General features: G+C 40.2%; 2 protein-coding genes across 4 annotated transcripts in view; one reads left to right on the top strand and one right to left on the bottom strand.

The window, feature by feature from the left end:
- Window positions 1–2,087: 2,087 nt before the first annotated feature.
- Window positions 2,088–12,099, top strand: LOC145438484 (uncharacterized). Its single transcript, XM_080315814.1, has 3 exons — window positions 2,088–5,187; window positions 10,090–10,234; window positions 10,769–12,099. The coding sequence occupies exons 1-3, from the start codon at window positions 4,567–4,569 to the stop codon at window positions 10,948–10,950; spliced, it is 948 nt and encodes a 315-aa protein (XP_080171940.1). The 5' UTR covers window positions 2,088–4,566; the 3' UTR covers window positions 10,951–12,099.
- The window catches only part of LOC145438478 (protein Hook homolog 3-like), a 30,580-nt gene continuing 27,593 nt past the window's right edge, over window positions 12,089–15,075 (bottom strand). For all 3 annotated transcript variants that reach the window (XR_013914944.1, XM_080315804.1, XM_080315808.1), the window contains one exon: window positions 12,089–12,312. Coding sequence is in view for 2 of the 3 variants with exons in the window: in XM_080315804.1 (XP_080171930.1) it covers window positions 12,270–12,312 (43 nt within the window). In the remaining variant the exon portion in view is untranslated. The remainder of the gene's footprint in view (window positions 12,313–15,075) is intronic.

The raw sequence follows: 15,075 nt of genomic DNA, 5'->3' as shown, positions 1-15,075 counted from the left end.
TGTTAAAACAAGTTTTTATAACTCTGTTTGGTGATATCGAATTGTTCGCATTTAAAATATACTGATTTTCCTCACTTCTAATAGTTTCTGGTCGCATTTTCAAGTTCCAGTAACAATAGGCAAAATACCAACAGTGTGGTTACTTTACTATTCTTCGAAATTGCAATGAAATGTCGGTGTTGGACGTCTGAGACTCATCGAGTCATATGACTTGGTTCGAGTCATGCGCAATGACTCGAGTCCAAGTCGAGTCAATACGCAGATTGACTCGAGTCGAGTCGAGTCATTTCCGTATTTTGTGAAAATGACTCGAGTCAAGTCGAGTCATCAGAAAATCGCGACTCGAGTCTGACTCGAGTCGAGTCATGACTCGAGTCATTACAACCCTGGATACGAGCACTCGAATCCGAATTGGAGTAGGCCTATTAATTCTAAAATCATTCGAGTTGAGAGATGAGTTTTTCGAGTTTTGAAATGATACGCTCATTTTGCCAATAAGAAATAATTTATCGACGAGAATTGTAGTTTCAATACTGTGCGTTTCTCTCTGAGCATACTGGGTTTCTTATAACCAGAGGTCCGTGGACCCCTTGGGAACTAAATCAGGGGATACGAGATGCTTTGTGGCATTAGGTTTCTATACACGCTAGAGCTCAAAATTATTTTCCAAACCAACAAATGAGTGGATACTTTCTGGGCAGATTTAATCATCTCAAAATTTTTCCCCGCGCTTAAGGCGCTATTTCTTGTCAATCGTTTTATGATTTTAATAAATAAGTTGTGTTGAAACTGGACATGGGGTACGATAACATTGATTGAAAACACAAGGGGTGCGAGCCCTAAAAAGGTTAAGAAACACTGCCCTGAGGAAAGTTGTAATGTTTGATTGGCCGTATTCGCAAGATGAAACAGTACAGCGAGCTACGCAGGTATTAGTGGAGATCACATTCTGTGAAGTCGTGATCAATCCACAGCATTGTCACTAAGTGCACTGAAATAGGTTATAGTTATACAAAAACACGAAATACTCTGATGTAGAACTGATATTATATACTTTGTGGTCGCAAAACATAATATAGGTTATACAATATACATATTTGAACTTTCCGCATCATTCATTGCGTCAGGATGAGTGATTCTCAAATGCAGAATCGGGGAAGCACACGCTACAGATTCTGCCTATCCTTATACTTATGAGCAGGGCCGTAACAGCACTTCGTCAGCCCCCCCCCCAAACGTTGGTCTTGGGCCCCCATCACGTTGTTCGCTTTTGCCGCGAAATTAGCTGTACTATTGAGTGAGCAAACGCGAAGCGCGAAAATTTTCGATAATTCATGATAAAATCGGTTTATAAGATGGGGAAATGCATATATATTGCGTTCAATTTCCTGTCCTGTCTGCTCACGTAATCAGATTTACCAGCAGAGCGGAGTGAGGTGTCTTGGAAACTGGAGGGCCCGTAAATAATAATCAAACATCTTCGAGCGCGCGGACCCGTCGGTATCACTTCGTTACATGATGTTATTTCGTAACCTCCAGTCTACTATATCAAAAAATAAAGAATCGCATAAACGTAATAAACTAAAAGACGCACACGATTTCAAATTGGTGTTTCTTCACTTGTATATAATTTTTCCCTGCAGGATGGTATTATTCTTGTGAGATTCAGATTGCCAAGACCCGGCGCCAGTCATTTAGGCGTCTATGAACAATCAAACCTATATGTATTTTGTATATATACCGAAGTTTTCGGTCAGCATAAGGGCAGTCCTTTTCGGACAAGGTTTTCTCGCTGCCGATCGCTCTGGCACACTTCTTGGAGCCGCATGTTACATGGCCTAAAACTTTATGTCTTGGTTCGTCGTGGCATGGTGATGGCCAACGCCGATATGCCCACCTCTATAAATCTTGCGTATTTTTTCATGGGGAAGAGTACCCAATAATCCAGATATTCGGCAGCTTAAAATCGCACATAGCACGAAAAAAAAATTGAAAAAGCTGCCTAAATTTTCAAAAAATACTCTATAATTTATGCTAATTCACGAAATAATTTTGGGCTCCCTTCGAGCTTGCCCCCCCCCCAATTGGGGGGTTTGGGGTGCGGCAGTTACGGTCCTGCTTATGAGTCAAGGTTGAGGTTGGTTGGCGTAGCGTACCTTATGATAAATAGATCAAAATCATTGAGCGATGGACGCCGTCAACTAGCGCGGCATTGATTTGCAACTGTGACGTAGGACGCACTATAGTTCCCACGAGAGTTGAACTTTCTTACCACAGGTATTCAAAGACGAGCGACACCGACGCTTATACATTTGAAGGGCCTCCATTCACTGCAAATTCCAATGCGTTCAGGCAAATATTCTCCTTTTCACGACATCAAAAGAATTATGTTTGCTGCCATCCATCAAATTCTACTCTGTTTGCGGCGTTTGTTTGAGTAAGTGAAAAAATCGGTTCGGAGATAAATTGTCATAAAAGCGAAGTCTTAAACTTGTTTGGATCGCATTTGATAAATCTCTGTCGCCAAGACATTGCGGCGATATCATTTAAGATAATCATATTGCCGTAAGTTCGTTGCGATGAAATCCAACGATGTGCAGTCGTATATTAGTGCAACTGTCTGGCTAGTAGGTGGAACTAGCCGCTCAAGCTGCGCAATAATCGACCAAGTTATTACGTTGAAGTTGCCAGACGCAGAGTCTGGTTATTAGGAACTTTTTAGTTGAATGATCGAATAGACCCATACATGGAGTTTGGTTATTATGAACTTTATAGTTGAATATATTATCCATTTGTATATTGAAGATCTGCACCTCCAAGACGCTCTTCGACCCTGTAGTTGTTTAAAGTCTTTAAACGATAGGTTCTCAACCCCAGGTCCGCGTCAAATTCCCTGCAGGTCCGCCAAATTTACTACAATGCCATATCCCATTACAAGATGCAATAAGTTGGACGCTTGTCCATTTATCAGAGAAATGATCTCAAATTTAAATTGATTTCGAGATTTGGAGCTCATATTTCCATACGGTGTCGTAATGAATAGTTCATGGTTTACTTGGAACTTAGCGTGCGTGTGCAATGGTGCAAGAGTTGTGTCAAACTGTTTAAAAGTAGCCTACAACTCGTCTTTTAAGATCAGTGGAACTGTTCAAACAAAGTTTGTTATATTTCAACAGTACAATTTAGCGACATTCGGAAGTATTATAGAATTTAGCAAACAGCAATGAGGCAGTTCTTTGTGCAAATAAACCTGACAATCAAAATCAAGTCGGATGGTTGTAGCAGGACTTCGCCTTACAGGAACTACATAGAACACCTCATAACAGATGTAATACCGAAAAGCCAGCAGAAAATTTCTCGTCCAATTATAATATAATGTAGTAACCACAAACTTGGGCAATGGGGCGAAGGAGTTTGATCCTGGATAAGTTACCAACAACGCAATCCAACTCAAGGTCTCAACAATAACTGTGATTAAATATAGACGCGCTGACAGATCGTAGGCGAGGAATGAGTGCATCGTTGTTCTGTGGTATGGGTGAGAGAGAGATTGACTGTTTATTTATGTATTTCTTCAGCCATAAAATACAGGAGACAATATTAATAACCTATAACCATGCAAGTCATAAGATGCGGATATTATTTTCAATCGTCAAACTGATATTAGATGGTGGTATTGACAGCGAGACCCGATATAACTGAATTCTTTAAGTCGTAACGTTAACTGTAAATTATGTAGGGCTTGGATTTCGTACTATGAAATACAGCGACTAGCAATGATGGTGGCTTACGCGTAAAATAACTGACGGGGTTTATATTGGGACAGTCGAGCGTGACCTTGTCAGCGACATATAGATTTCTGGATTCATTCGCGGCGCTGTAGAACTGGGTTTTGGATTCTAGCTAGATTAGAACCATGATATTTTCGAAAAATGCACATATAGTCGTTGAGTAAGTCTACGCAGATATTTTGCGTTAACCGAATCTATTTTCGAGCCTACTTTCCTTGAGTACTTTTCAGTTCACCATTTCCACTTCTACTTGAAGAAATTTTGAGATGTTTTTGAAATAGCTACTTCTACTTGTAATCGCGGAGAAATTTTGAGTTTTGCTCCAATTTTTACTATATATGTGCAGGATTTTAAATTCAAGATTTGCAGTTTATTCTCGTGCTTATGAGAATCAAATTTGATTTGATATGAGCTGAACTTGATTCAATGTCTAAGTTTTCGCGACTTCAATAATTCTAACCTAATTTAGAGAAAACTGTGCAGTTATAATGCTTATCTAATTAGGAATGACCTATGCAGCTATAATTCTAGTCTAACTTGGAAAGAACTGTATAGTTATATTCCTGATTCTAATCTAATTTAGAGAAAAGCTGATAATTTTCTGGTCCAGGTATATTGCGTGGCTGCATTGCTCAGCCATAAGCAGGATTTTATTGGATCCAGATTTTAAAATAACGACGGAAACAGGATCGGGATTCCATGTTGCCGAACTGGATTTGATACTGATCCCGAAAAACCATGATTCGTACATATCTGCGTTTTCATTTAGGTTGTTATGGCTCTTGAAGTCCGTAACCTAGTTGTCAGCGACGTGGTCTACCGGCCAAGCAGCGACGTCTTAGACTTCGAAGACCTAGACTCCATTTTCCTCGACGGCTCTCAAAAGTTTCTGGAATCGATCCTAAACGACGACGTAATCAACGATCAAGACTCGATTCAATCCAGACTACCGGAGGTGGAGAGTTTCAGCCGAAAGACCACAACATCTCCGAACGAAAATCTACAATTTTCCGGGCGTGCGTACGACTTTATCCGGCAGGAGCCGCAAATCGACACCGAGGTCGCTTTTCGACACTTTGACAGAGTAGTTTGTCCGAGCCATGAAGGCCCCTTTTCAACAAGAACTAACCATTTTCGTAGAGAAGTCTACGCCCTCGACACGCCCGCTGCAGTAAGAACCGATTGCTCTAATCAGACGATCTGCTGTCAATCTTACATGCAGCTGCATAATGTGACGCCATCTATGAAAAATAACTGTGCAGGAGTGGAAAATTTGAGTCTACAGGCGCCGAACAGCCATGTATTCCACGACTCGAGCGGAATTGAATTCGAAAAGTTTACGAACGAAAGGCCTCCGCCTCCCCCGTATCCACAGAACAACTTATACCCTCAGAAAGTAAGTCCCCCATGCTTGAATTTAAGGTGATACACATTCATTTTCCTATGACTTTGTTGGAGTTTATTTGTAAGATCTGCATTATTTGATGATGCTCTTGGAGATACAGAACTTCAAGCACAATTTAACGTTGCGAGCATTGATTTCGTATTGAAATAAACCCTGATATTTTGGGCAGACGATTTCCCCTGACGAGTGTCAGCAGAAAATATTTGGGTTTAGTTCAAGGTGAATATATTAGTCAATTTTTGTTGTGCAATGTGATTATTGGTGTTTTCCAACCGATATACATTAATGACTGGCGGGGGGGGGGGGGCGAGCTCGAAGGCGTCCCAAAATTATTTCGTGAATTAACATTAATTATAGAGTATTTTTTAGAAATTTATGCAATTTTTCAAATTTTTTTCGCGCTGGGCGCGATTTAATATTGCCAAATATCTTGATTATTGGGCACCCTTCCCCCAACAAAAATGCGCCTGATCTATAGAAATGAAGACTTCGGCCTCGTCCATTACTGCGCCACGACGCACCAAGACTTATGAAGTTATAGGCCATTTAACATGCGACTGCTAGCTTTGACAGCCAGGTCCGTAGACCAATATAATTAATAATCAATAATCGTCAGATTACATTTTCCCCTGCCCAAAACACACACACACACACAATGTACAATGCGAGATACAAGACACACAATGCGATGGAATGAACAGATCGGGGGGTCTCTTAAACTGGCATCCACCTCGACCTAGTGCCCGATGTCAAAGTTTTTTTCGATGTTATTCTTTCTTCGTCGGTCCTTTTTTAGAAGCTATTTCTTGCTCTTCTTCTGACATTATCGGGGGACGAGGAGCCCATAATAACTTCCGACAGCGGGAATCTGACCCGGGTCGCCTGGCGCCTGCGTAGATGGCGCGGACGCTCACCAGTACGCTATCTCCCCCGACTGGACACCGGACAGGCACAACAAAAAAAGGCCATAAATGACGCGAAATCGGCAATGTTCGGGAGGTTTCTTTCGGGCATAGGACTGGACTTTCTCTTTTAGTTAACACAAAAGGATTTCCCGTAAAATGTTTAGAAATAGCAGTTTTCTAGTTGGGCAATCTAAGCTTTGTGATTTGAAGAAGTTCTTCAAAATGCAAATTGCGTACCTTTTATGCGATTTCACAAAATAATCCGCGATCTATACACCGAATTACTAAAAATTTGGCAGTTTTTGACCATGCCACAAATTTCTTTACGCTTTGAGACGATGTTGTACGGTTGTAGGCTGGTGACTGCTACGTTTCCAGTAACGTGAGCATCTTTGTGGTTTATGTTTTGAGTGCTATGACACGGTCAATCGAAGTTTCGAGTATGGCAACCATAATTTCAGTACTCGAAAATTGCTTTGCTTCATTACTCGAATCGTATCATTACAATTCATGCTCGATTCAGATTCGAGCACTCGACCGATTGTGCGCAGCCTGAGTCACTGCAAAGCACGCGGTTTGGAACAGCGAGGTGAATAGCCCTGCTACATTTTTTTGGTCAATTTGACGCACTGTCCAACAAAGGCATGAAAGGTTAGATTGGGGAATGATAATAATTTTTAACAGGAGTCTCTTGTTATACTTTTAAATTCGACACTGAATTTCTAACAAGAAAGTCAAACGCTGAACCCAACATTCTATGCATTTCCTAGTCAAAACTCGCAAAGATCGTCATGTCTTCAAACAGACTAAGAATCGCCAACAGATTTCCTTTATGATTGATGAGAAATGTACGTGGCTTTTCGATTATGACGTCAAACGCCGGGTTGGCGCTCTCGAAATGGTATGGCTGACATGATCCGAATTGAATCGAGTCGCTGCCAACAGCGGAACGGCAAATAAGCCGAGCGGACGTTCTGATGAATTGCGTCGACTTGGGTGTTCTCGCGTATCTTGCGTGAAAATGATTCGGTGCGTTCGACGAAGGTCAGCTGTTTATTCACGACTAATTCAACCGCGTACACGGAGGTCTACCTAGGCTCCTCCTCGCCATCTCATCCGTGTACGCTAGGGGTGTTCAAAAATGACTTTTATTCTCAAATTGTACTGGCTACTTGATAAAATTGTTAGGTTACCTAATTTAAACCAAAACACCAAATTTGGTTCAATTCCAGCCAGTAGTCGCATTGTTATATAGGAGAAGAAAGTTTCTATTTATTATATAAAAATAAATAACAAATACTTCAAAATTTTCATCCCATGAAAGTGTTAGGTTGTCCATAGAACCGATTTTTACCAATTTTGGTTCAATTACAATCAGTGGAAGCGGAGTTATTGCCGTCGAAAAATTTGGATTATCAATAAAATAATATTTACGGTGACCAATTCTTCAATCATTTATTGTGTGCCCACCGTAAATACTATTTTATTCAAATTTAAATTTTTCGACGGCAATAACTCCGCTTCCACTGGTTGAAATTGTCCCAAATTTGGTGAACATCGTTTCTATAGAAAATGTAACACTTCCATGGGGTGAACAGAACATTCTGAAATTTTTGGTAATTTATTTTTATATAATAAATAGAAACTTTCTTCTCCTGTAGCAATGCAGCTACTGGCTGGAATTGAACCAAATTTGGTGTGTAGCCTTAAAATAGGTAACCTAACAATTTTATCAACTTGCCAGTACAATTTGAGAAAAAAAAGTCATTTTTGAACATCCTAGTGTACGCGGTGTCTTATAATTGCCTAGAAGTGGGCCGTACTGCAGGTCGGCCTCACGGAATAAAAATCAAGAAAATTGGCGTGGTGTAAATGACCATAGTAGTCGACAAACACCATGAATACCACAAACAACAACAACAACAACAACAACAACTAATTCAACCCATAGACTCGTACTAACTACTTGATCTTCAAAATGCGCAACTAGAACTAGAACTTGCACAACTAGAAATATAGAACTAATCTCTTTTCAAAACTCGCAACGAGAACTATAGGGCCAACGGCCTTGAATAATACGCAACAAACTGAAACACAACTAGCTAGATTCAATTCCGAAGCAACTCATTCATTTCTATTTTATCGGACCGACTTCCCACATGAATGTTTGATATGGGAGGGTTTTGAGTGACTTTCGCCACTGTTAGTAGTGACGACTCTGAGCTAGCAATGGCTGCAAGAACGTCACACAATTGAAATCCGGTATCAGAAGACCGGGATCACCATTCGCGCCAAAACAACGACGCGTGTTTTCTAGTTGTTCGGCAACTAATTACTTTTAAAAGCGCAGATAGAACTAGAAGACCGTCAACTAACGCCAATGGTAGTTTATACCAAGTCTGTTCGAATCGAAACGGCAAGAATTCTATTATCATTCCTTCCATTCTGCTGTGATTACTGAAAATAGACCAAAAAGGTTTTCATTGGTCCTACACATACGACGTCTATGCTTTATAAAGTTTGTGTTTAAAAGCGCATAGACTCGCAGCTGTGATTCCAAAACTGTGCGAAACTAGCCACAGATTCTCAGGAGTGCCGCGAGTTTTTCTGTGATATTAGAAAATACTCAATAGTATTGAAGATAAGGCATGCAGACAAGCAGGTGCTAATTTATAGCAGTCTATCTTCTTGAGCATTCTGATAAATAAGCAGATGTGACCATGTCCATGAAACCAATCATGGCTTATTGCTGATGAATAGGGTAATGTTCACGTCATGATAGGGCTGCTATGTCTCGAATAAATTTATTGATTCGTTTCAAATCAACTCATAAACAAGAATTCGTGCCGTAAATCACGAGAACATTGTCTGGACTGCAACATACACTTCAACAATACTTCTCGGGATTTGCTGTAAATAGGTGGTGGTAGTCCATTCGGAAGCCATAAATCAAGCAATGGTTTTGAAGCAAAACAGCTCATTGATTTACAAAACGCGCCGTTTTTTAAACGCTGTTTTCACAAAAGAAATGATCAGCTTTCGACGTGTCCTTCCAAATCCTGTATTCCATAAGTGCAATCCAAGTTTTATTGTCATTACCACCTTAATGGTTATTTGAACATTTCATCATTTTGACTGAAATTAAAACTGCAACCGAGAGACATTGCTTAGAAAACGACGAAATGCGGCTATGTTTGTCAATAATTTAGCCTCGTTTCAGTCGAATATATGTTTGCATAAACAAGCATAGCCATCGCATTATACAACGTGAATAGATTTTGAGTAACAGGTGCACAGAAAAACGTAGGAGGAGATTGTGGGATAGGCAAAAACGTATACGACTGGGGTCGAAAGGTTAAAAAGTTTAGTCAATTGTAGGGACTGTTTCTCAATGTCACAAGTATATAAAATCTTATGCAAGCTATAAACGAAAGGGTAATACAGAAATATTCTATATCTGACAGTATAACGTATAGGCTACGTTACGACCTATAAGCACGCCTGGAGCACGTCCTACGAGCGTGCTGTAATTTCGCGGCATTGCTCACCCGCAGCGAGGTCACGTCTCACGTCTCAAGACAGGCGACGCCCTCACTGTCAATAGAAGACTCAAACAAAAGGCACTTTTTTCGCTCCCAACTCGGGCCGACGTCGAAACTTGTTCAACTGACGTTTGCTTACGAGGAGTTACGAGCGCCCTTTACGACGTAGATTGATTGTCGTCACATTACGTTTTGTTGCAAGCGACTTTCTGCAGCAACTCGTTTTCGGAGACCTCTATGTAGCTTATGATAGACTTCGGAATGTAGTTCGGATTTTATCACAATAAGACTTTGACTATAATAATTCCGACAATATATAAATATATCCTTAATTTTGATGGAAACAAACACATTATAGCCTTTACGCAATGTTATGGGAGAACGTGCCTCGAACCTTTCCAAACATGCTAACGGAATATTCTATACAGTTTTCTCCAATATTTCAGCTCGCCTCACTCACGTCATCGGGCGGACCGAAACGAAGACGATCGTCGAGACGAGAAAAAACGATTCATAAATGTACGTTTAGCGGATGCGACAAAGCGTACTCGAAAAGCTCTCATTTGAAAGCGCATTTCAGGACACACACAGGTACGGTACACGTCTACAAGTTAATTGAATTTGCGGAGTAGTTTGCTAGGGCGGATTTGCCGCAGTCTTCTACAAACTACCCAATCTACAGTTATAGTTGACGGTCAACTACTGTTTTTGAGTAGTTCTAGTTCTTGTTGCCAATTTCGGAAAGTGGGTAGTTCCAATGAAGTTTGTACAAGTCTGAGTCGTTGATACAATTGATCTAGAGTCGTGAGTCGGGGTTGCAGCAAAATTTTACCAACTCGTTATTAGATTATTACTTTTAGGGCATATGCACTGTAACTCTATCGGTTCAGGCTATATAATAGGCCCCATGAGTGGGCAAAAGGTGTGTTTATCAAGATTACACCACTGCCTTGGAAAAAATCAGGTAAACGGCACTTCCAGGTACCAAATTGTGCTTTCACACTCTAACAATGGGTGGAAATGGATGAAATAAGCCAATTATTATTACCAAATGTTGATGTCTTATTTTGAGTCTTTCGTGTTGCGGTAATACCTCAGTGACAGAATACCAGTGCTCATTTTCAGGAGAAAAACCATACCAGTGCACGTGGGAAGGCTGCCGATGGAGGTTCGCTCGCTCAGACGAACTGACGCGCCACTTTCGGAAGCACACAGGCTACAGGCCTTTCCGGTGCGATATTTGCGAGAGAGCGTTCAGCCGGTCGGACCATCTCACTCTGCACATGAAGAGACACGAACCGTACTGAAAAACTATGCTCTCGCGGTTTTCCCGTCTTACGGAAAAGCTCGGTACTAACCAAAATGCGGATAAAAGTCAGTGTGGAGAAGAGCGTTATTTTTCTTGGTGACACACAACTTTTAGAAGATGGGTTCCGCGTCATCCGTGGAGAGATTTTTCATGAAAACAAGTTTCGTCATTATGAATGAATTTGTCGGTCCAAATCTTAGACCGCAATTATTATCATTTTCATCGTTTAGCATGAGAGCTGGGCGGAATCGATTAATTGATCAGCGATTCGATTCCGATTCGTTCGCACATTTGTTATTTTTTTAAATCATTTTGGGCGTTTAGGCCAAGCTTTAATTAGAGCATTCGAGTAGGCATACCAATCATGGTGGTGACATAGCAAGACGTAACATAGCCTATCCACTATATACCTTTTATGAGTGACCAACGAAATAGGGAAATGAATTAATGCCAAAGGCTCCGATGATCAAATGAAATTTCGTATTCATAATCATGACCATGTTGAGAATCAAAACGATAGTAGGCCTATATAATTTTCATTGGTAAAATAATTCTTCGTCGTTGCACGATTATCTGAATTCGGTAATCAAAACATTTTTATCCCACTACCGGATTCGGTTCATTACAAATAATTAGGATTGCATTAAAAAAAATCCATTTTATACAAACATGTTCAAACCAAGGCCCTTGTTTAAAGCATGTTTTTTTAAAGCCATGACGTCACGAATATTCAATTGTGATGTCATAGTGAATTGACAATCGAAAATGTAAGGTAAATACGTACTATAGCTGTTGAACCGACTATTTTGAGGGTGCTAACCCTCCTATATCGAATACGTCGGCTATCGGTTGGTTAATTATCCGTAGGCTCATACAAAATGTTTTTGGGAAAGTATTTACACAATTATGACATGATTTTACAACTTAAAAAACAAACAATATTTTTAAAGTCCTTTGTTTAAAACACTGTTAAAACATGTTTTAAACAAAGTGTTTTAAATGCAACCCTACAAATAATACTATTTTCGGACCCGAGTACACGAATCGTTGTGCCCAACCTTATTTAGCATACATATATATTGATATATAAACACGTCTTTCTACCATGCCCGCGTTCAAAATCAATACACGCTGTCATATATATCTATTCATTGGTAGCAATGGTTTATTAATGAGACTGAGAGATATATTTGGCAATAAGGAATCAGAGTTTGCAAAACGCGTGTGCCTAAGCAGAAATACAGAAAAGTTGAAATATGAGGTATACAGGATAGAATAGAAATCATTGATTCGATGCGGATCCCAAAATAAGTTCCGTCACTGATGCATCCACGAAGGTTTGGGCCACGAGGAAATAATTCTAGAATGAAGACGGAATTAGTCGGTTCGTGAATCGCTCTTACTTACGAAATCGACGATGTCAGCTGGTTTGCACATAGGCCTATTCCACACAAGAATTTCGTCACATAGCCTACTATACCATACTTCCAAACCATGTTATGCCCTGTACAATTTAGGCTAGGCTACATATGCGCGGTACGTAAGTTAATTGCGTTGGAGAAAACTTACACCATTTGGCACCTTCCAGTCGTCTTTATAGAGATGAGTGCATGGATGCAATGACAACATGGCACTGCAAAGCTAATTCCTGACCCCTTGACGTTAACGCTTCACACGAGGACCGATCACATAGCGATATGCTACCATCAAACAATGCGGTTATAAAATAAAAGATTCTGCCGACGCCGTCAGCATTCTCCCAAAAATGACACTCTCATGTGCAATTTATTCAGAACACTTCGCCAAAGAGGCGAGAACGACTGTTGTTGGAGGCTTATCTAACCTCCTCGCTATCTGATCCGGGTATATTAATATGCGGGAGATGACAACGAGAAAATTTTCAGCTTTTCTAAATTAGATTAGAATTATAGCTAGGCCTACTGATTTTTCCAAATTAGACTAGAAGTAGAATTATAGCTATGCATTTCTCCAAATTATATTGGAATTACTGAAATTCGCGAACACTTGGTAACTGAATCAAGTTCAGTTGATTTCCAATGAGAGTTCATTCTCATAAGGTAATAATGGTAAATGCTCGTACAGCAATCTTTACTCTTTTCGTAATAGATACAGTTCCACTGCAGCACTTCCATAAAAGCCAAAAATTAAATCAGAGATAAAACGACAGCAGATACTCGTCATTTCGTAGATTAGATTACAGTTAGAATTATAGCAAAGAATCATTTTGCAAATTAGATTTCGCTCGAACTAGACAGCTCGAATTATCTAGAGTCCAAGTCTCGTATATGCGGTGTCTTAAAAAGCCCTGAAGTGGGCCGTGCTGTAAGTCGGCAGATACGGAATTATAACTGTGCTGACCGCCAAGCGTATGGTTGCCTTACGTTCGGAATTTCCCGGACATGTCCGGAATTTCACTACAAAAACCGCGTCCGGGAGGAAATTCTGAGATAGGCCTATATGTCTGTAATTTTGAAGGCTTTTAAATAGGCTCAAATTTTTTTCGTAAATTAACATAAACAATATTATTTTTCAGCAGATTTATGCTATTTGAAATTTTTATTCGCGCTACGCGCGATTACGTCTAACGTGTATTGGTTGGTATGTGGAAAATAATGCACCACCCTCGCAAACAATGCAATCAAAAATAAATGAAAATAATCATCATTTACTGAAACAAGTCTAATTGTAATCGCAATTATAATATAACGGTTATTCCTAGAGTTGATTAAGGTAGTTTGGATGCTTTCGTCAAAAACAGTTGTTCTAAATCAAATTTAACAAACATGCATATGCATTATGCATGCAATGCATATAGTAAGCTCCCAAGAAGTTGCATCGATTACCCTATGGTGGGCCCAAGATCAGTGCTTTTTTGGGGTGGAAGGGGATTGAAAAAATGTTGTTTCGGACCAGATAACCGCCCGACCTAACAGCATAACAGGACTGTCAAACACAAAAACAAGCTCCACCAGACGATTTCATTTGGCACGTGAAAAATGCCCGTTGCAGACCCAAGCAATCACATGAGCTCACATTACAGATTGTGCAATTCAGAACCTATGTTCCACCCCACAGTCGGAAGCTTTGCTAATGTGACGTCATTTCGACTGACAATGTGTTCCATGTTCATACATCATTGCAGAACCCGCTAGCAGGCACTAAAGAGTGTTCGGAATTTGAGTTACAAAAATATGGTAACCCTAGCCAGCGGAAATCTGATTCCATGTGAAACAAGCATTTGGTCTAACCCGCATAGAATCCTATGTTCACACAGTTCGGCTGAAGCAGCATATTCTCCGACATTTATCCATTCTGACGTAGTGAAACTCGTAATTCACTATTGGGAGCGTGCTCCGCTCTTCAACCCTTCCTGGTGTGGTGAACCCCTAAAGTTGAGATGAACCTATGCTTGCTGTATACTCGATACTTCCATTGTACGCATATAATTTATTACTACCAACAGGGTTGACGCCACGTGGACGTCATATTTCAGAAGTTAATTACTCAAAAACCGTCAACCCGCAGGGTCTCAATCACTGGTTTAGTGTGACTAGTTTGACATGTACCATTGTATACACTTCCGTACCGGGCACACCGATTGAAGAGCATTGGTCTATACCAGTGGTTCTCAACTTTTTGACCTCGCGGCATCCGTTGAAGACGAAAAATAGTTCGAGGCACACTAGCACAGTGGTTTTTAGCTTTCGGCACATGATAAGTAGTCTAGCTCAGACGAAGTACTTCTACCTTTTCGGAGCACTCAAGTAGGATTTGCTCTGCTTCAAAGAAGAAATTACGGTATCTTTTGCAGAGGTGGTCAGTAACGAAGTACTTCTACTTTCAAGTAGATTTTGCCTACTAACGCTACTTTTTTAAGTAGTTATGATTTTAGGCTACTTCTACTTGACAGTTTTGTAGGCAAAATTAAGCGTAGAATACCTAAAAACTTGTGAACCGATCTAATTTGATCAATTTTACTTCTCAACTCTCAGATTCGTCGAATTTACAAACGTGAACGTCACTTCTAAAAGAGTTAATTTCTAGCTGATGATTAGGAAGACAATGAGTATTTGATAACTGCCTCGTCATACACGCGCCGTCA

The sequence above is a fragment of the Botryllus schlosseri genome, chromosome 5, assembly GCF_051294905.1.
Source record: "Botryllus schlosseri isolate E-star chromosome 5, Bs_hap1, whole genome shotgun sequence".
Lineage (NCBI taxonomy): Eukaryota > Metazoa > Chordata > Ascidiacea > Stolidobranchia > Styelidae > Botryllus > Botryllus schlosseri.
This window is presented reverse-complemented; position numbering and strand designations above follow the sequence as displayed.

Excerpts from the sequence above, each read along its gene's own strand:
- LOC145438484 (XM_080315814.1), top strand. The coding sequence starts at position 4,567 with ATGGCTCTTGAAGTCCGTAACCTAGTTGTCAGCGACGTGGTCTACCGG. Across the intron at positions 5,188-10,089 it reads ACAACTTATACCCTCAGAAA|CTCGCCTCACTCACGTCATC; the intron begins GTAAGTCCCCCA and ends CCAATATTTCAG. Across the intron at positions 10,235-10,768 it reads GCATTTCAGGACACACACAG|GAGAAAAACCATACCAGTGC; the intron begins GTACGGTACACG and ends GCTCATTTTCAG.